The following is a 19232-nucleotide window of genomic DNA, read 5'->3' as shown; positions in this document are numbered from 1 at the left end:
TATATATATATATATATAAGTAATTTGCTTGATGGTGACGTTTAAAAAAAAGAAATCACAATCACATTCACTGTGCAGCAACTGCTCACGTGACGAAAACACAGGCACGCGGCAACCATGGCAACAAACAGCTCATCTGTGCAATGGCATGTCACGCCAAGTGAAGTTGAGGATACGAGATATAGTTTGGGTTGATCGGACTGGTTTTGATTCAGGAAAAAAAATATATATATATATATATATATATATATAAGTAATTTGCTTGATGGTGACGTTTAAAAAAAAGAAATCACAATCACATTCACTGTGCAGCAACTGCTCACGTGACGAAAACACAGGCACGCGGCAACCATGGCAACAAACAGCTCATCTGTGCAATGGCATGTCACGCCAAGTGAAGTTGAGGATACGAGATATAGTTTGGGTTGATCGGACTGGTTTTGATTCAGGAAAAAAAAACAACAACAACAACAACAACAATCCTATAGAGATCAAGTCATTTTGGCCTGGATCAGACTTGATACCGATGCAGTGATACGCGTTTTGCAATGTTGTTGAATATTGCGATATCGTGATTGCTGCGATATTTAACATGTACCTAAATTAATGACATTTTCATTTCCTCAGGAATTTTTAATATTTTTTTTTTCATGCGGCAAGATCAGCGGACACAATGTACTGTTACATTTTTCGGTATGCAGCTCGAGGAGGAAAACTTGCGGACACCGCTGACATCTGCCATTTTGCTAGCGTGACCATTTTAGGGAATGGCGCATTGCCGAGGTACTAGCTTGGCCTCCACAGAGGCGCGCACTGTTTACTGATTGCAGTCAACCAGGAGGAGAAGTTTAAAGTTTTTCCTCATCTTATCTAACATTCTTCTTCGACATTTAAACACACCTGTTTGATGCTGCCGGTCAACCAGCAATGAAAAAAAACGCAGCTAAGTTCACCATCACCTCCTCGTTGGAGTGGAGGATTTCAGTGACGACGCTTGCTGCAAAATGGAAGTGCATTACATTAGCGTATTGCCAAGGCTGCACTGTAAAAACTAAAATACAACCCAGATTGAAGATCTCAGTTCAAGGAAAAATATGCACAAGGAGTTATCTGGCTGGACAGGACTGGATTTGTGAAAAAATACTGCTGCACCTCAGCCTGTACATCTGGCGACTGACCGTTGCACTTGTACCAAACCACTGCGGTGAAAAAAACTGCGAGCGCTAGCTGCTGTTCTACATTTTGAGGCTCCACATTTTGCCGACAGAGACTCTCCACGCCTTGCTTTTTCAGCCACAGCTACATAGTGGTGTTCAGTCACAATGATTGATGTGTGGTGGGCCGCCAAAGAAAATTAAATTTTCCTGCCCTATTGGCAGATAATTGATCTTAAATAAGTCATATATTCCTCATTTCATTACCTTTAGTTTTGTTTTTTAAAACCGGTTTCATTGAGCATTTTTTTTCTGTAAAATTGCTTACTTATAGATTACACTGCATTTATAATTGTATTCATTCACTTTATATTCATTTATCGCATTATGTAATTCGTTATGGGATTTATTGTGAATTGGAAAATAAAGAATTAATTAAATAAACAAGTGGAATTATACCAACCCAAAAAAATTGACGATAGAATTGCTTACTTAATTACAATTCAATTCATTATTTTAAAAAGGAGACTGCATTTTTTTTTATTTTTTTTTATTACCTAATCAGTCTACAAATGACTTGGCTCACGTGTCTATTTTCAAAAATCAAACACACGCGAAAGTTTGCCCTCCCCAGCGCTAGCAACACGAAGGTTGGTAACCGGGCAGCTCACTGGTGTCGTCTGTTGCCAGCGGAAAAACAAAAATAGACTATTATGATGGTCTCATGAGATTGTCCCCTCCTCTTCCCCGCCGCAACCGCACACATGCTTTCTCTTCTCCGCACCGTGCAGAGGAGGTGTGTGAAGGAGCGCATGCTGGCTCCTGATGTCAGCGCTGACGTCACGTCAAGGTGGCGCCGCATCAAGGCCGACGCCAAGGGAACGCAACTTGGGGGAGGGGAGCAAAGTCGCAAAGGAGGCCAAGAGGGGGGAGGTGGAAGAGGATGTTAATTTGCGTGAAAACCATCCAGCCAGCCATTTTCTATCACGCTTGCACATACATACATTCCCCTCCAAAAGTCTCGGAACGGCAAGGTGCAATTCCTCCGTTTTGGTTGACGTGTGGCTTTTCCGATCGTAAGCTAAGTATCAGAGAAAAGTTTGGGATTCCAGCTTTTATTCCATGCTATTTACATCAAGATGTGTGTAACAACTCTGGACCGAGCACCTTTTGGCAGAAGCCACCTACTTTTCGAGTGAGCAAAAGTATTGGAGCAGACATGATTAAATTCACTTACAGTGAATAACATTTGGTGGCATAACCCTTACTTGCAGCGACTGCATCAAGCCTGCGAGCCCTCGACTTCACCAGATTGTTGCGTTCTTCGTTTGAAATGCTTTTCCAGGCCTTTACCGCAGCCTCCTTCAGTTCTTGTTTGTTTTTGTGGGTTTCTCCATTCTGTCTCCTCTTCGGGAGGTGAAATGAATGCTCTATTCGGTTAAGGTCTAGTGACTGACTGACATGGCCAGTCGCAGACTTTCCACTTATGCTCACTTTGTTAGGTGGTGAAGTTTCCCTTGATTAGTTTGGATGTATTTTTTTTTTTTTTTAATGGAAATTTCCAGACAAAATGGCTTTGTAGTCTTCAGAATTTATTCTGCTGCAACCATCATGAGTTACATCACTTTAAATTAATTTGATAATGCCCGATCCAATACATTTGCTCACTGGCACAGGGAGTGGCTTCAAAAAAGAGGTGCTCTGTTTTGAGTTGTTGAACACATTTAGATGTAAATCCCGGGAAGGAAAAGATGGAATTTATTGGAACTTCCTTCCATTCATCCATTTTCTGATCCGCTAGTCCTCACAAGGGTTGCGGGGCATGCTGGAGCCTATCCCAGCTGTCTTTGGGCATTAGGCGCGGTACACCCCGAACTGGTTGCCAGCCAATTGTAGGGCACGATGATTGGAACTTTTGTGTGATATTCATCTTTTGATCTGAAGCCCAAATGTCTGCAGTGTACAACAAGAGGAATGGAATTAATCTTGCTGTCAGAACATTTTGGGAGGGCACTTTATAGACCAACTACGAACACTCACGTTCTCACCAATACACAAGTTAAGAGTGCTCAGTATGCCTGTTGGGAGAAAGCCAGAGAAAACGGGATTTGAACCCAGAACTGCGAGGCAGATGCGCTAACCGCTTCATCCCACTGTTCCGCCTCCATCGCACATGAAGGCGCTGCCATTGACTGGCAGCCGCCTGTCCTCGTCAAGGCCGACAACACACTCGCTCAGCCCAAGACAAAAGGGAGGAGGAGGGACGAGGAGGGAGGAGATCAGCGGCCAATCACACGAGGGCATCCTCGCCAAAGGTCAACCTGACAGCCGGAACCGAGGAAATGGCAGCAGGTTCCAAGGTCGAATCGTAAGGAACATTCTGGACACGGGAGCATCCCGAGAGACGGCGGGCCAGAAAATCAACTCCCAGTGCAACAATGACGAACACTGTCAGTAACAATACGTTGGTAACCATGACAACAATTACCATCAATCCCCCACCTCCGTCGACTCGTTTGCTCGGAACACACCTGCAGCATTACAAGGGGCCGCCGAGGTCACAATGCGCACGCACGCCCCTCATTGAAATGCTCTCTCACGCTCCACCACTCCATTTGTTTCGCGCACACACACGCACACACACACACACACACACACAGTAAATTGATCTCACATGACAGAACATTTTCTCGTGAAACGCCATCTCACAACATACAGAAAATCTTTGCACTCACACACTACTGAAAGGTTTTCTCATGCTCATGAGATTTTTTTTTATTGCTCGCAGACACTCGTGAGACTCCCACATATAACCAACTCAAGCCGTTTGCACTCACACCCTAGTGCGGGGTCGACAACCCGCGGGGGCCCTTTAGCGCCGCCCTAGAGGCTCCCTGGAGCTTTTTCAAAAATGTTTGAAAATGGAAAAAGATGGGGGAGGGAAATATATTTTTTGTTTTAATATGGTTTATGTAGGAGGATAAACATGACACAAACATTCTTAACGTTTTCCAATGCTTCAAAAATGTGTAGAATAAATATTAAATGTCAAAATTTCTGTCAACGAGGATTTGCGTCATAGCCTGCGACACACAATTAGCAGGACGGGAGTCCAATATGGCTTTTTCAACATTTTGGGTTGCCAACCCCTGCACTAGTGAAAGGCTCTCTCTCGACACTCTCGATTTTTTTTTCATTACAAACACTAAAGAAAGGCTGTCCCAAAGTTATTTTTTGTTTGTTTTTGCTCACACGCACTATTGAAACACCCAAACAAAAAACTGTCCGACACTGAGACACACCAATGAAAATTTCTCTTGCGAGAAGGCTCTCACACACAAACGGCTTCGGGGCGCGGCCTATCCTGAACTCGAGAAGGCACTTTTCACTTGAAGTAGGACCGCTACGGTTGCTTGTTTCATGTCCTATAAAATCATTTTTTCTTGATACCTTAATTGACATGTTTATACTGTATCACAAGTTCATGTTTTTACATTTATGAATGTTAACACTGTATTATACATCGTAGTTGGTGGCCATTTTATTGGAAACAGTTACAACGAGCTACCGTGACAACGTACAGATTTCTTTATGTCCCTCGAGGTCCGTTGTTACGAGGTTCGACTGTACAAAAATGTTCTTAGATGACAGAAATAGTCTGGCGCGCAATCTTGTCAGACACCCTCAAAATACTGACAAGACTCTCGCACAAAAATGAAAAACAGCACGGGGCCTTTCCAAATGAATTGTTTATTTACATGAGTCGAAAGCATTACAATGCCGTGACATCCCGCAATACAAAAATGTTCAGACAAAAAAACTCACTAAATAATGGCAGGTGGATTCAGCTGGCCATCCACAACGTGAAGGGGATGAAGACAGCGGGCAGGGCTGTCCCGGAGGACACGCCCAGGCAGGCCAGGGAGAGGAGGCCGAGCAGACCTGCCACAGCCGCGTTCCGTTGGTCTCGGATCAGTGACTTCAACCACTGACAGAACTAATAAAGACAAAAATAAATACATAAAGTTGTTAACGAGTAAATACAATTTTAGAAGCAAATTGTCATCGCCCTTTCAACTGAAGAACAGAACTGTCGAACGTGCTCAATTAAAACAAAAGTTGCGAGATCAGTAAATGTCAAACGATGACGCTAAAGTTCAGAAAAAAAAAAACATCGTTCTTGCCGGTAAGGTTTTTGCACGGAATGGAAAAGTATATGTGGTGTAAAAGTGTATGTAAAAGTAGTCTATGTGGAACATTTAGTCTCGACGAGAGCAAACGTGTTTGAAGCCGGTGATTCTCTACTTAGTGGTACGTGGGCTCCCTCTTGTGGTATGCAAGGAATCATTCAAGAAAACGTTCGAAATATGTATGTATGTTATATAGGTTTAAAATATTTTTTAAGTCCAGTACATTGATTTAGTACAGTTAAGCTGTATCGAACTTTGAAAGACAACAATTTAAAATTTGAGAATGATTCATGGACAACTTTTTTTGTCCATTTTAACGGAATCATTGTTTTCGTATTTTTATTTTATTGAATGTAGCGATGTTGAATGTGTGTATGTGCATCTTGTATATGTGTGTGTGTATATATATATATATATATATATATATATATATATACACACACACGCACAGATATACAGTATAGACATGTAGCTTATATCGCAACTCTGCATATTTAGAGTGTTTCAAAACATCTCGGTAGCCTACATATATAATAATTACAGTATTGTGATATGAGAAGATTCAAATACTTTTTTAGATGGTATTTGGTGTAAAAGGCTTGAGGACCACTTTTTTAAACAAAATGCCGTTCATGGATATCAGCTGACTTGGGAAACCGGAAACAAACATTTTTGCCTATTCGCTGACGTGTCAGTAGACAAATATAAAAGCAGTCACGCCAAAACTATCCACAATATGCCTGTAGCCCCCACCCGTGCCGCCCCATTCTGACCTGTTCGGTCTGCAGGCTGCGCGCGGCTCCGTAGCGGCACCACGTCACGAAATGCTCGCAGTTGTTCCACAGCAGACTGTAGGGGACGCTGCCGAGCAGGCGCTCAGCTCGCCGCGCCGCCTCTTCGGCGTCGGGGGGACCGCGTCCGGCGCTCTCCATGGCGTGCGTGTTGAGCCGCACGCTCGCGCCATACGCGAAGTCCTCCACTGAGTCAACGCGTACGCTCGCGCGCTTGGAGAGCACGCCGAGCAGCAGGCGCGTGTTGGTCACTTTGCGGCGGAGGTGGCGCTCGTCCGACGTGACTGCGGGTAGGATGTCCGGGATGAGGTGCGCCACGCGGCCGTCGCCCAGGTAGATGCCGAAGTGGGTGAAGAGCGTGCGCGGCACCTCCAACAAGTCGCCGCGCCGGTAGACACGCTCGCGCTCGAGGGGCGGCGGTGGCGGGTGCGCGCACGTCACGAAGAAGAACACCACTTTGTCCAGCAGAAATGCGAGCGCGTTCAGCATGACGTGAACGAGAAGCAGAGCACTTTGTCCAGCAGGGAGGTGAGCGCGACCACCATGACTACACGCGCCTGATGCTCCGAATGGGCCCGGGCACATTGGCACCAGGGGCGGGACCAGATGGGCGTGACAAGCGACCCACTTTTTGGGGTGTAAATGTGTTGACAAAAAAAAAAAAATTGGGAAGTGAGGCTGCTACATCAGGCCGCCTCGGATAGGGGGCGGTAGAGATGCTAGTTATTAATTTAGGTACTTATTGTGAGTGGAACTTAATGTGAAGCATCGCCACTACAGACCACCTGGATGGTTTAACACAAACACATCTACATGCATACACATGATTCGGCCAGCCAATAGAAGCACAGGACGCGAATGTAAGAGGAAGTAAGGGGGAGGGGTCATAAGGCACATATAAAGAAAGAGTACTTTGTTTTCTTTCTCCTGCAACTTTCCACGGACACACACAGGCACACACACACACAAAGCATGAAGGGAAATAAATTGAGTGTTTAACAGTGAAGCTGGCGTCACTGGTTCTAAACCACCAAATGGCTTTTCGCTTTTGCTCTGTCTCACACCACACAGGCAAAAACTTTTCTCTCTCTCTCTCTCTCTGCTCACTGTCTCTCACACACCCACACACACACACACACACACGCTGCTTGTCACTCACCATGTGGATTGTTCTTCCGTCAACACACAGGGAGTGGGGGCTTAATGATGCCCCTGCGTGTGTGTGTGTGTGTGTGTGTGTGTGTGTGTGTGTGTGTAACAGTAACGCCGGCCAGATGTGCGGTGGCCATCACGCTATGCTAACAGACGACGTTAGCAGCAGCGGGCCAACTTGTCACCAGACTTCGCATGAAGCCGACACACACAACTTCAGAGAGGTTAAAGGTCGTAAAAGGCAGTCTCCCAGACGCAAAGGCGGGACTTCGACACCTTTTACGTCCTGCCACTTTTAATGAACACTCAGCTTCACTACAATCGTTACGGGGAATTCAACAGCTTTCCCCAAATGCAAGGGGGCCGAGCTGGCAGTGATCGCCATGACGACAGAGGGCCTGTTTGCAATTAAGGAGGAAGTGACATTCCACAGAGTGAGGTGAAAGGTCGCCACTCCAATGAAGTCCGTTAAGGTCATGTGATCGAAGCTGACAGTTAAGTCCTTCGCCGCTAACACTGCACATGCACATGTGTATCTGTGTTTGTGTTGGTTGTGTGTGTTAACTGAGCAAGGGCGTGAGGTCAGGAAGTCCATGGAGTTTCAAGTCCAGCAACATCTGAGCCAAGGCTTTTCCCTGCAGGAGGTATACACACACACACACACACACACACACACACACACACACACACACACACACACACACACACACACACACACACGTTGATTGACAGCCACCCCATGTGGGCGTGGGCGTGTGTGTCTTACCTGGGGGTCACTGCGCAGGGATGCCACCCCTCCCCCACCAAGTGAATTCTTGAGGACAAAATTGAGGCCATTGATCCCTGGCAGAGTGTATCTGCGCATACACAAAAAACACTTGTAACAAAGGCAACGCAAATTTGTGTGTGGTGCCGGCACTTTAACGAGACTTCAACACATGCTAATGAAGTGCCTGTGGCGGCCATGTTGCATTTCATTGCCTCTTTTATGGCCTTTCGTTGGGCTAATTGCTAACACATGCTTAGCACACTGGTCCTCACTGGCAGCCATGTACTGACAAACAGATTCTTTGCAACTGTACTTACGCTGTATGTCGGCAGAGAACTCAATTCACTTTACAACAAGCACAACATGGGCCTGGCCAATAGGGAAAAACGGGACTTCACCCCCAGTCAAACTCTAGTAATTATGACTTGCATATTAAAAAAAGACCCTCATTGCTGAATTTTTCAGTCTTCTGGCCTAAAGTTAAAGTCAATTAGCACCTACGTTGCGGCACCATAACCTTTTCAGCAACAGATGGAACACACACAGATACAGTACAGTACTTACAGTCATATATTCATTATTACATGCAAAGAACAGCGAATATTAGTTCCACACTGATGAGCTGAGAGTTAAGATTATGTCTGTCTGTAGTATACTTCCACCAGATGATCAAGGCGGGCACACCAGAAAGAACTGGTTCAGCAGCTGCCTACATGGAGGGAATCGTATGTATGCGACCAAGATGAGAGCTCATTAAATAGAATTATTAAATGTGGTCCCACAGGGATCCATATTGGGACCACTTCTCCTTATTCTGTATGTCAATGAGTTTGTTAATTCTTCAAAAGTGCTCCACAAAGTCTTGTTTGTAGCTGACACGTGCCTCTTTTTGGCCTAAGAGAGTCCATTTGAACTAACCGAGTTCGAAACAAAGAACTATGTGAAACTGACAAGGCCAAACTCCAAACATAATGTTCCCAGTGAAATTGATGGGCCTGCAAAATTGCAAATGAGCAAAATTCTGGGAATAAATTTGATTCGCTTGTTTAAAAAAAAAAAAAAAAAAACTCAAAATACAGCATGTGGGCCTTATTCACATTTTACATCATGTCCCAACCTCATTGGAATTGGGACAAGAGCATTACACGGTTTGACATGTACATTTAAAAATGTAGAGGTCAAATTAAGTTCACCCTTAAAAGTTCAACCTTCAAAAGCCAGGAATCAGATTCAACTGATAATTTTTTCCCCGTCCAACATTTTCTTACATTCTACCAAACTCTCTTTGAGCCCTCATTTGCATTAATGCAATGTAACTAGGTAAAAGACGTTTTATAGCTTCACCCAAAAAAAAATAAAACCGCCAAGCTCTGCAAAAGAAAGTGGTACGTATTTTTTCTTGGTCTGAATACAATGCCCCCTCTTGCCCACTTTTTCCTCAGCATGGAATATGAAGACTCCCCGAGTTCAGTATCTACCACAACGCATGTTTAATGTATCAAGTCATTGCTAATTTGCACCCTGACCCTATTCCAGCGAGCTTATTCCAACTAGCTCCTCTCCAAGGACATAACAGTAGGAATAAAGATGTCGTCACTGGGAAGAAGCAAAGGCTTAAAACTACTCAAGTGGGCCCACAGATTTTTTTTCCCCACTGTTGTCTTGATATGTATTGAAATTTCTTAAGCTTCCACTCAATAAGCTTTAAATAGCTTCTGCTCTCATGCCGGTCAACTGTCATATTTGACATGTGAATGAACTGAAATTGAAATTGGTTCATGAGCAGCACAATGGCCATTTCAATTGATAGCGTGACAAAAACTGGTTACTGCCTACAGGACATTTGAAAACAGGCATTGCCTGCTTCTTTGTGAAAATAGGCTTGTTACTTTTTTAACATTTGCAGATGATGACACGATGTATAAACCGGCGTAAATGGAGAGAGAGGTAATAGCAAAGTGAAAAAAAAAACAGGGATAGAAGTGACTTGGAGGAATGTGAAAGTACCTTGTTTGTTAAGTAAATGAGTTGAACCACTACGAATGTTTTACCAGTCTTTTTTTTTTCCTTCACCAGTATCTCTACTTCTGCCCAAGTATAGAGTTTTGGATGTAGGTTCTCCCGTTTTGGTTCTGCTGTGAAGATAAACAGTGGATCCTTTCAGCGCCAAGATTCCGTGTGGTGGTGGCGGCGAGAGACATTTGGTACCAATTAGAAACAGAACATCCACAGCCTGAAGCAGTCATCTGCTTAGTCATGACGAGTCATAGTGGTTTGCAAACGTTATTGCGGTTCCTCCTCGCGGCCCGCTCGCTACCCACTCACCGCGTCACGGCGCCGTGCAGGCCGGGCGGGAAGAGGTGGGCCAGGTATCCCTCCACCACAGACGAAGTCAGGTGTTTCTTCAGGAAGGGGAAGAGGCGGGCGTCGCGGGCGATCACGCCTGCGCGAGAGGCTAATGGTTAGCTTAGCGTGAAGACGCACCACGGTGTGAATGGTGAGCGTGGCTCACCGATGTTGGCAGAGTCTCCTTTGTCGCCGCTTCTGGCGTAGGCCAGTTCTTCTAACCTGTAGCAGTGCGGCCCACTGGGAAGCTCTACAACATCAACACCACAATATCTCAGCAGGGAAGCTTACACGCTGCTCCCTCTAGTGGAACACAAAGGTTCGCTGAATTAAATGCTCCAACTGTGCATTGTTGCAGTGGCTTAAACTTTCCTTTTTAATCCTGAACAGTAGATTTGTTGAGCCCAGTTCAGTTGTAGTTGACTTTTAAATACATTTACATCTAATCTTTAAAAACCATTCTAAATAAATGTTTTAATTTTTTTTAGATATATCTAATGTGATCCGCAATATGTTTTGATTGAATCATTATTTCAAGTTTATTTTGTCAGATGTAAGTGTAGTGTTAATGTTCAAACCGTGCATAATGTGACAGAACAATATTTAGTCCAACTGGGGTGGTATGTGGTGATCAGAAGATTTTTCTCAAAATGGTAGTTTGCGAAACAATTTACTACTTAGTTTCCATTTCATTTTGAAGATGTTTTTTTTTTTTATGCAGTTGGTTTTAATTAGTTTATGAAGCAAGTATGTTTGTTAGTTTTTTTAAATGCTTTGTGTATGAAATATTTGTCGAGTGAAAGCCAAAAAAGAAAAAGAAAAAAGTGATCAAGGATTGTGTAATAGGGTAAAGGAAACAACAACTCAAATAACTGACCTTCCTTATTCTGTTGCTCCAGATGTACAACAATATTAACCCTTAAAATTTCATGTATGATATTGACAAAGAACAAGCAATACATTTAATTTAATTAAACCGTCGTTCCTGCATTTAAACTCGGTGTTAATTTTCCAACGACGCACAATGTTACACTTTGTTTCGATATTTTAGTGTTGCTCATTACGTACTTGGAGCGCTACCCTAAGTATTTATGAGGTGGTACGAGATGTTTTTTTCCAGTGTTTAAAACCACTGTATACTAGATATATGCCCTCTGCTGGTCACCATGGCAACCGCAAGCCAGCTCACCTGCGTTGGGCGCTTCCTCCGCCCACGCGAGAGGGGCTTCCTGTTCGGCAATGTCACCCACCGTCTCCGAGAGAGACTCCACCCACTGTCCGTCCACATGGATGTCGAGCTGGAGTTGAGACTTGGGGTGGTAGAAGAAGAGCGGCTTCAGGACTGGCGACCTTGAAAAACCATGACATCGAAGTCAGTGACTGACAAAAACTACACAGGAGAAGTGGTCATGCGGGTGGGTAACACTCACACTCGGGGACGCCCGCCCACGATGCCGCACAGTCCTGGAGCTGCGAGCAAGGAAGCAAATGTCACATGGTACAAGGTCAGAGGTGCGGCATTAAAAGTAACAGACAACACACAGACTGGCATGCTACCTTTGAAAGTATTTGAATGTGCTCGGAAACTAGAACAGATATTAAATGGGGTCTCAAATTTTTGCAACAAGAACTTGCTGGCCCTTGCTTGAAACTTGAAACCCGATGAGTGTGTCAGCGTGACAGTCGTACCCATGCCTGTCCCGGCGGGGGCGATCTCTCTGGAGAAGACCTCCAGTGCCTTCTTGTCTTTGTGGTGGACAGCCAACCACAGGACTGCCTCCCTGGCATCCTGCACAGGTAGCACGTTAGACTCGTTTGCACCATGAGGTCAAAAGGTCAACGGTGCAGGCCTCACTTTGTTGGAGCCATTGGCGCCGTATGTGTCCTCCGCTCCCAGAACCTGGATGTTGACGGCTGAGAAGTCCTCCAGATGCAAATGCTTAAATATGCGCTTTGTCCTGCACAAAAAAAAAAAAACCCCAAAACAAAACACGTGTTGTCACTTTACTGTTTTTTTCTCCAGATTTGATACCCGCATATAAATAAATAATAAAATAAAATTGAAAACCCTTTTTTGATACCGCCGTGGAAAAAAAAAATCACTTTTATTGAATTTTTTTACGTAGAAGTTTGAAACAGTTGACACTTACCAATTCAACAATCAAGATATCTTTGTAACAGTGTAAAAAAAATAGCAATTTTTGTTGACATTTCTGTAAATACAATACAATACATAATTAATTTATATCATTAAAAAATAAATAATTGTTCTGAAACACCATTTCATAGTGGTTCAATATCAGAGAATCAGCAATACAAATCTTTTGAAAGTCCAAAACAAAAAGGCTAAAGATGATACAATCGAAAATTTCTTCAAATATTTGGAGCACTTATGATGAATGTTAATCAACATAACTCCGACCAAAATAATCACTCGCCAGACTAAAGGAGACAACTGAGAGTGCAAAAAGCGATACGTAACTTAGAAAAAGCCAAATTAGAGAGCACTGAGAACACAACGTAGGACTTCAATACATTGTTTAGACTTGTGAAAAAGCACATATGAAAGCTACATTTAGAAATAATGAACTGCAACAAATAAAAGTAATGAGTGAATATTTGGGAAGCTTCTGAATCCAGCGCGAAGGTGATCTTTACCTCATCTCAATCAAGCCTCGCGGACGTTTCGGCATTGACAAACAGACCTTTTGATGATGCTCTCTGCGGTCCTGCGGGCTTTTTCTGCTGCTCTTGATCCACCTAGCGGACACACGGCCGTCGCACGAAAGCCATCCATGTAAGTGGCACACACCTGCGCATGGAGCAGGACAGCATAAGGGCTGTGATGTAGCCACGCCCCCAGCACCCGTCTCGTTACGGCTCACCTTGTAGTCGCGTGGCGGAGCAAAGCCTTTGGCGCCGCTCACCTTGACGGCGCCGCCCTCAATACCTGTGCGCACACAAAACGCACCACCGTCTCCATTAACATGTTGATGTTACAACATCAAAATAGCATATGCAATACGTACCAGGCACTTCTTGTATTACGACATGGCTGAAGTCACAGATGACGTCGGGCAGCACGTATCGCCGCGGGTCGCCAATCTCATACACCAGCTGCTCGGCCACCGTGCCAAACTCCACCAGGCCGCCTGTCTTTGGCGGCTTGGAGAGAACGAAGGAGCCGTCGGCGGAACATTCCACCACTGGGAAGCCAATGTTGTCCCTGCCATGGGTCATCAGAGTTCACCAGGGCTAAGCGGGATTCTCGGCGGGCGGTGAGCGTCTCACCAGTCGGGGACGCGATGCCAGTCCGTGAAGATCCCGCCGGTGCTCTGGGCGCCACACTCAATCAGGTGGCCTGCCAGACTGAAACATGTCACAATAAGCGGTCAACACGTCAGCTAGGCAGCATGTATGAGTGGCAATGAGTCAGCGAGTAAAGAAGGCAGCGAGTCAGCTTTCTCACCTTCCAGCAGCCAACAGATCCAAGTCGCCTTTTCCCCATCCAAACTGCGAGACAGGAGAGTATCAACACAGTGAGCGAGTGGTGGTGTGTTGTCATGGCAACCATATAATTACCCCACCCCTCCCCTAGTTCAGGACGTACGGCGTGCATGAGCGGCCCAAGAGCGAGAGCGCTGTCCACACAACGGCCTGTTACAACAATGTCGGCGCCAAGGTCCAGACAACGGCGGATGGGCAGTGCCCTGCGCAAAAACCCACACATTAGCTTGCACGTGAACAAGATATGCACGTGAGTGCTCACGTACCCGACGTAGGCATTCATGCTGTGCAGCGTTTTCGGCAAGGCACGGCTGCTGCCATCGTCAGCCATCTTGACCTCAGAAAGGCGGCTTTTCTGCAGAGACGAGGTTAAAAAAAAAGTCAATGATTGCACGAGTCAACAAGTCAAATTGGCAGCGAGTGAACAATTTAGTGAATCAATATGTCAGGAATTCAAAAAGGAAATGAGCCAAAGTCACAGCGACTCAAAAAGTCAACAATCTAGTGAGTCAAAAGTCACTGAGTGAAAGTGTCATTGAGTAAAAAAGTAAACGAGTCAACATGTCATTGAGTCAATATAAGTAAATGCAACAGTCCTGGTGAGTCAACAATTCCATGTGTTAACATGTCAATGAATCATTGAGTCAAAAATTCAACAAACTAGTGAGTCAAAAGTCACTGAGTCAGTAAGACAAAATGAGACAAAGTCCCATTGGGTCAAAAAGTCAATGAGTAAGTGAGTCAAAACAAATTCAATCAGAGACTCAGGTTAAAAAGTTAATGAGTCAAAGTGCCGTGAGTCAGCAATTCAATGAGTCAAGAGTCAACGAGAGAGTAAGACACTGAGTCAAGTTGTGCGTCAGAGTCAAATCAGTTTGTCAACAACAGAACAGCAAGTGCTTGTCACTCAAAGTCACTGCTGGAGTGAGTAGCGTGGTTACCCACATGCGCCATGAGGTCATCACCCGTCACCACAGCAACCTTAAGGTCCAGGCCGGCTTTCTTGACCACTTCCTGGATGGCCGCGGCGCAGGCTAACGGGTTCACGCCGCCCGCGTTACTGACCACACGCACGCCTACAAGGACAAGGTCAGTTACGATGGAAATGCCTCCAACCTGCTTTGGAAACAGGAGACTCACCTTTTTTGTGGATATCGTGGATGGACGGCGCCAAGGCCGCCTGGACAAAGTCTGGAGCGTAACCCAGATTCTAGAAGAAAATGCCATCATTTCAATGTCTCCCTCATATACAGTACATACTGTCTCACTCCCTGACACACTTACAGGCACCTTGGCCTTGGCTGCTGTTAGGAGGGACATGGTAATCTCACTCAGGTAATCAAAAACCAAGAAGTCCAGTTTCCCGCCATGGATCAGTTGAGGTACTGTGTAGACGCGCGTGGGCACCGGGCACGCGCGCGCGTAGACACACACACACACACACACACACACACACACATTAAAAATGAATGCCAAGTGCGCATTAGTATGGTGGGTGGGCTGTACCTGAGGTGGCCGTATCCCCCCAGAACCCCGACGCGCAACCAATACGGACCGGTCCCGTGTCACCACAGGTGTCCGAAAAGTGTCTGGTGGTCGAAAACAAGCTGACACGGAAGGGCGTGACAAACTTTAGTGTCCTTCCACGACACAGCAAGCAGGCTAACATCCTTCACGCGAACGACATATAACAAAAAAAAAAAAATAAAAAAAAATCGTTGAGTTCAAGGTGTTCTAGCGCGAGACTGGTGGCACTTCTGGTCCTTTGTCTTCTTCGCCGTTTTTTAAACGTAGCGCGATGGCACCTCCTTGTGGTGGAAAGAAAAAGTGGTTACACGTCTGAAAAGCTAAAAATGTTAACTATTTATGAGTACAATGATACTACAAACAAATCTCTATTAATCTCTTCCATAATGTAAAACAACAACTTGTGTTCAACTTTCTGTCCATTGACGATGAGTACTTCCACTTCTGGATTCATGCACTGTAGTACGTCTGTGTAGGAACATGCAGTCAGGCACTAAAAAAAAAGAACCAAAAGTTGCTTTAGATTTTTATTCACCTTATTTTTATTGTTTTTTTGTACTTAATTAGAGAGTAAAGAAAGGAAAAGACAAGGCATGCACTTATAATATTCATTTGTCCACGAGAGGACGCCAAAGTAAGTCATTCGGGTGATATTTGGATTGTTTTTTTTTTTGTTTTGTTTTGTTTTGTTTTATTCATTCCAATTGACTGGTGACTTTTAGTGGCATGCTCGACTTCCTAGGCTTTTTCTTTTTCGGCAAGCTTCCATGTGACTCCCAAAACTGCCGCTGATTGGCCGGCAGGCTGTTAACAGCGTCAAGTTGCTCTGGTATGCCCACCCTGTCACGTGGCGATGCTGACTGGCACGTTGTCATCATGCCAGGGGCGATGCCGCCCACACTTCGAGGGGGGATCCAGTCGCACTTGGAGGTATCTTTTGCTGTGAAAGTGGAGCAGTGCAGACGTGGGTTGGGGTTGGCACTATGTCGGTTCCGACTGCGCAGTGAGCTGAACAGCATGGCGCAGCCCGCCACCGTGCAGCCATGTTTAATTTTGAGGTGCACACCACTGTGGTGGATCTTCAAAGTTCCTTTGTGCAAAAAGTAAACACCATGTGACATCACATGACCATCTCATGACCACCCCAGGTAACGCCTACCTTTGTCATAAAAACTTTTCCCACACAGGCCGCACGAGACCCGCCCCTTGTGAGGCCATCGGAAGGAGCAGAGAGTGGAGGTAGCAGGATGGAAGTGGGAAGGAGTCGAATCGAGGGTAGAGGAAAGTGTGGGATGGAAGGAGAAAGGGATCAAATGGAGGCAAGGGTTCCACATTGCTCCACGCACCTGATCCTGGGAGGACAAAAGTAGCCCGATGTCATATTGTCACCAGGTCATGAGATCACAAGCTTGTCGTCACCTTGGCGGGAGCGGGATTTGTGTGACTGACAGCCGCCATGTCATAGGCACTAGGCTGTGTCGAGCCAAAGTACAGGAAGCATTGGAGGAGTAGCAGCTCCTCCTCAGGGCTCCGGCGCCCTCCCAAATGAAGGTTGTCAGGAACACCGCCAACGAGCATGTTGCCAGGGCGAGGCACGCTTACCAACTGGGACAACTTTCGACCCTGCGAGGGTAGAATGTGACACACCTGCAGTTGACGGTAAGTAAATGTGACATCCCTTAGCTGAACACTGAACCTGCAGCTCGCTGCCATGCACCTGATCGTCACCAAGGTTTCCATCATACCTCATGCCGCGTCTGCTGAATGGTGGACAAAGTTGACTTCTTCTGAAGTGGTCTCACAAAGACAAGAACGGCAGCACGTCCCTCCAAGTCCTTGGCGTGTTCTCGTTCGTCTACCTGCTGCTCGCCCGTTTTCCTCTTATTGTTCACTATTTGACTCCACCTACCGGCCTCTGATTGGAGAACGCTGATGCTGATTGGCAAAAATTGCACATCCCCAGGAACGCCTGCATCTAAGCATTCATGACGTTCAAGTAGATGACAGAAGATGACAGCGGACATGACAAATTGGCGGTCAGGATCGTGGACATGACATGGTGACAGCCATGAGAGGTTCTGGGTGTCAGCTCCCAGTAGGACAAGTTTATTCTTGTTGCTGTGACAACTTGTTTGTCGCCTGAGGACGGAAGCGTCAAGGAAGCCGATTAGCGCCGTCTTGCTGTCAAAGTGACTTTCGGGACTCGAGAGGATTACTGTGCTGAGTGGCCATGTTTAGAGGCAACGATCCACTAAGTTGATACTTCAACATTTCCGTTTTATTTCTTTCTCAAGGCGGATTTAAGACTTTGATCCTTGTGCTTCGCTCCCCCGAGGAAGGAGGCATGTCCCTTTATGGGAGGAACTCAATTTAAATCCGGTGGGACAAACTCAGACCAAGACAGCACCTGAATGAAAATGCCGGCGTCAGCCCTTGTGCCACTTTTCTTTCTGCGCTGACACTTTTTTAACTTAGTCCTACACACAAAAACACATGATGCGTTGGTGTACTTGATATTCCTTTGAGGCAAATGTCAAGATGGGATGTTTAAAAAAAAAAAAACACAAAAAAAAAGCTCTCCGTCACCATGGAAACCAGCAATGTGTTGTCCTTGGAAGTTCATTTCACCTCACAAGTTAGGATGGTGACTGACAAAAAAAAGAAGCTTCCCTTTGAGCAAAGTCGGCACAATTTTGTCTGCATGTGTTGCCTCAGGGTGTGGATTCCTTAGTAGAGATGTGCTGATGCTTCACTTAAAGTGTGACAAACACTTTAAGTGATGAAAGATGAAAACTTCTCGCACACCCAAAAAGTATCTTATATAAAAAGGATATTCTGCTTTCATTTTCATCCATAATGCCTCCTGAAACATTCGTTTTCAGAAGGAACTGTCCAAACATTTTCGTTTAGTCTCTCTGAGTCTCGGGCTAAATCACCCATTGATTGGGGACCTCTGACCTGGATGATGCCCTTCACGACTTTCACTTCCTGGGTTTGGCAGCTCTTTAAATGCACCAGAAGTAGAAAAGTTGGACACCGCCTTATGCCGCTGCGTTGCTGCCTTCCCGGAGCCGATCGTGATCCTGACACCGTCAGCCAAGCCAGACAGGAAGAAAATGACGGCATGTTGTGAAGGAAAAGCACTTCAGGAGGTATGTTACCTGGTGGCGTCCTGAAAATGTCGCAGTCGCCCTTCCAGACACCGCCTTTCTTTGTCCACACGTGACAAGTGCTTGCCCAGATTCCTCAGCGAGCGCTCCTTCCCTCTCAGGCCCCGTCGAGCCTCCGCCAGCGCCTGTCCAGGACAAAGAGGAAGTGTAAATTAGGGATGCACTGATAACTGATACTGTACATCCGGACAGTACTCATAAAACTGCACCGATACTACTTGTATACACCGATACCACTTCACTATTCTATCGTCAGCATGTGGAGACATGTCAATTAAGGGATTATCAGGTATTGACCAAAGATGCACACTGTGCCACTCAGTATCATATATGTGTACAAATGTACCTCCGCCATGCGTCGGAGCGCACGGTGGGCTTGTTCCCGCTCTGTGGCGTGTGTGTTGACTCGCAGCTGCAGGGCGTCTCGCTGTACCGATTGCTCCTGAAGCAGGGCGCGAGCTTCCTGTTCCCCAGTGAGTGCTTGGCGGAGGTTGGAGCACATACTGTGGAAGTGCTTTGCTGGAACCTACACACGCACGCACAGACGCACTCACATATTCATTAATCTTCACATATTAATGTGTGTGTGTGTGTGTGTGTGTGTGTGTGTGTGTGTGTGTGTGTGT

The 19232-nt window shown here is 45.6% G+C and overlaps 4 protein-coding genes across 12 annotated transcripts in view; all 4 read right to left on the bottom strand.

Moving 5' to 3' along the window:
• Positions 1–4885: 4885 nt before the first annotated feature.
• On the bottom strand, positions 4886–7398 carry LOC109506952 (lecithin retinol acyltransferase-like). Its single transcript, XM_019856009.1, has 2 exons — positions 6118–7398; positions 4886–5151 (listed from the first exon to the last, which is right to left on the bottom strand). Exons 1-2 carry the CDS (start codon positions 6718–6720, stop codon positions 4999–5001), a joined length of 756 nt encoding a protein of 251 aa, XP_019711568.1. The 5' UTR covers positions 6721–7398; the 3' UTR covers positions 4886–4998.
• Positions 7399–7512: 114 nt separating this feature from the next.
• Positions 7513–15688, bottom strand: LOC109506949 (uncharacterized). Its single transcript, XM_019856000.1, has 19 exons — positions 15416–15688; positions 15194–15294; positions 15050–15119; positions 14855–14985; positions 14176–14264; positions 14013–14112; positions 13872–13915; positions 13694–13771; positions 13432–13628; positions 13288–13352; positions 13108–13214; positions 12258–12360; positions 12092–12191; positions 11833–11872; positions 11592–11752; positions 10569–10652; positions 10382–10499; positions 8054–8144; positions 7513–7922 (listed from the first exon to the last, which is right to left on the bottom strand). Exons 1-19 carry the CDS (start codon positions 15576–15578, stop codon positions 7848–7850), a joined length of 1917 nt encoding a protein of 638 aa, XP_019711559.1. The 5' UTR covers positions 15579–15688; the 3' UTR covers positions 7513–7847.
• An 80-nt stretch (positions 15689–15768) lies between these two features.
• Positions 15769–17481, bottom strand: LOC109506950 (zinc finger protein basonuclin-1-like). 6 transcript variants are annotated; one of them, XM_019856001.1, is made up of 4 exons: positions 17182–17481; positions 16856–17083; positions 16596–16788; positions 15769–16526 (listed from the first exon to the last, which is right to left on the bottom strand). In XM_019856001.1, the coding sequence occupies exons 1-4, from the start codon at positions 17458–17460 to the stop codon at positions 16132–16134; spliced, it is 1095 nt and encodes a 364-aa protein (XP_019711560.1). In that variant the 5' UTR covers positions 17461–17481; the 3' UTR covers positions 15769–16131. The 6 variants fall into 6 exon arrangements, with proteins under 6 accessions (XP_019711560.1, XP_019711563.1, XP_019711566.1 ...); XM_019856004.1 differs by having other exon boundaries at positions 15769–16376; XM_019856007.1 differs by having other exon boundaries at positions 15769–16376; positions 16783–16788.
• The window catches only part of ccdc171 (coiled-coil domain containing 171), a 10996-nt gene continuing 9081 nt past the window's right edge, over positions 17318–19232 (bottom strand). For all 4 annotated transcript variants that reach the window (XM_019855991.1, XM_019855987.1, XM_019855989.1 and 1 more), the window contains 3 exons: positions 18953–19132; positions 18598–18731; positions 17318–18519 (listed from right to left, as the gene is read on the bottom strand). In XM_019855991.1, coding sequence (XP_019711550.1) covers positions 18369–18519; positions 18598–18731; positions 18953–19132 — 465 coding nt within the window. In that variant the 3' untranslated portion in view covers positions 17318–18368. The remainder of the gene's footprint in view (positions 18520–18597; positions 18732–18952; positions 19133–19232) is intronic.

This window comes from Hippocampus comes, unplaced genomic scaffold, assembly GCF_001891065.2.
Source record: "Hippocampus comes isolate QL1 unplaced genomic scaffold, H_comes_QL1_v1.1 scaffold246, whole genome shotgun sequence".
In the NCBI taxonomy this organism is placed as follows: domain Eukaryota; kingdom Metazoa; phylum Chordata; class Actinopteri; order Syngnathiformes; family Syngnathidae; genus Hippocampus; species Hippocampus comes.
Note: the sequence above shows the minus strand (reverse complement) of the source record. Positions and strands in the feature narration are given on the sequence as shown.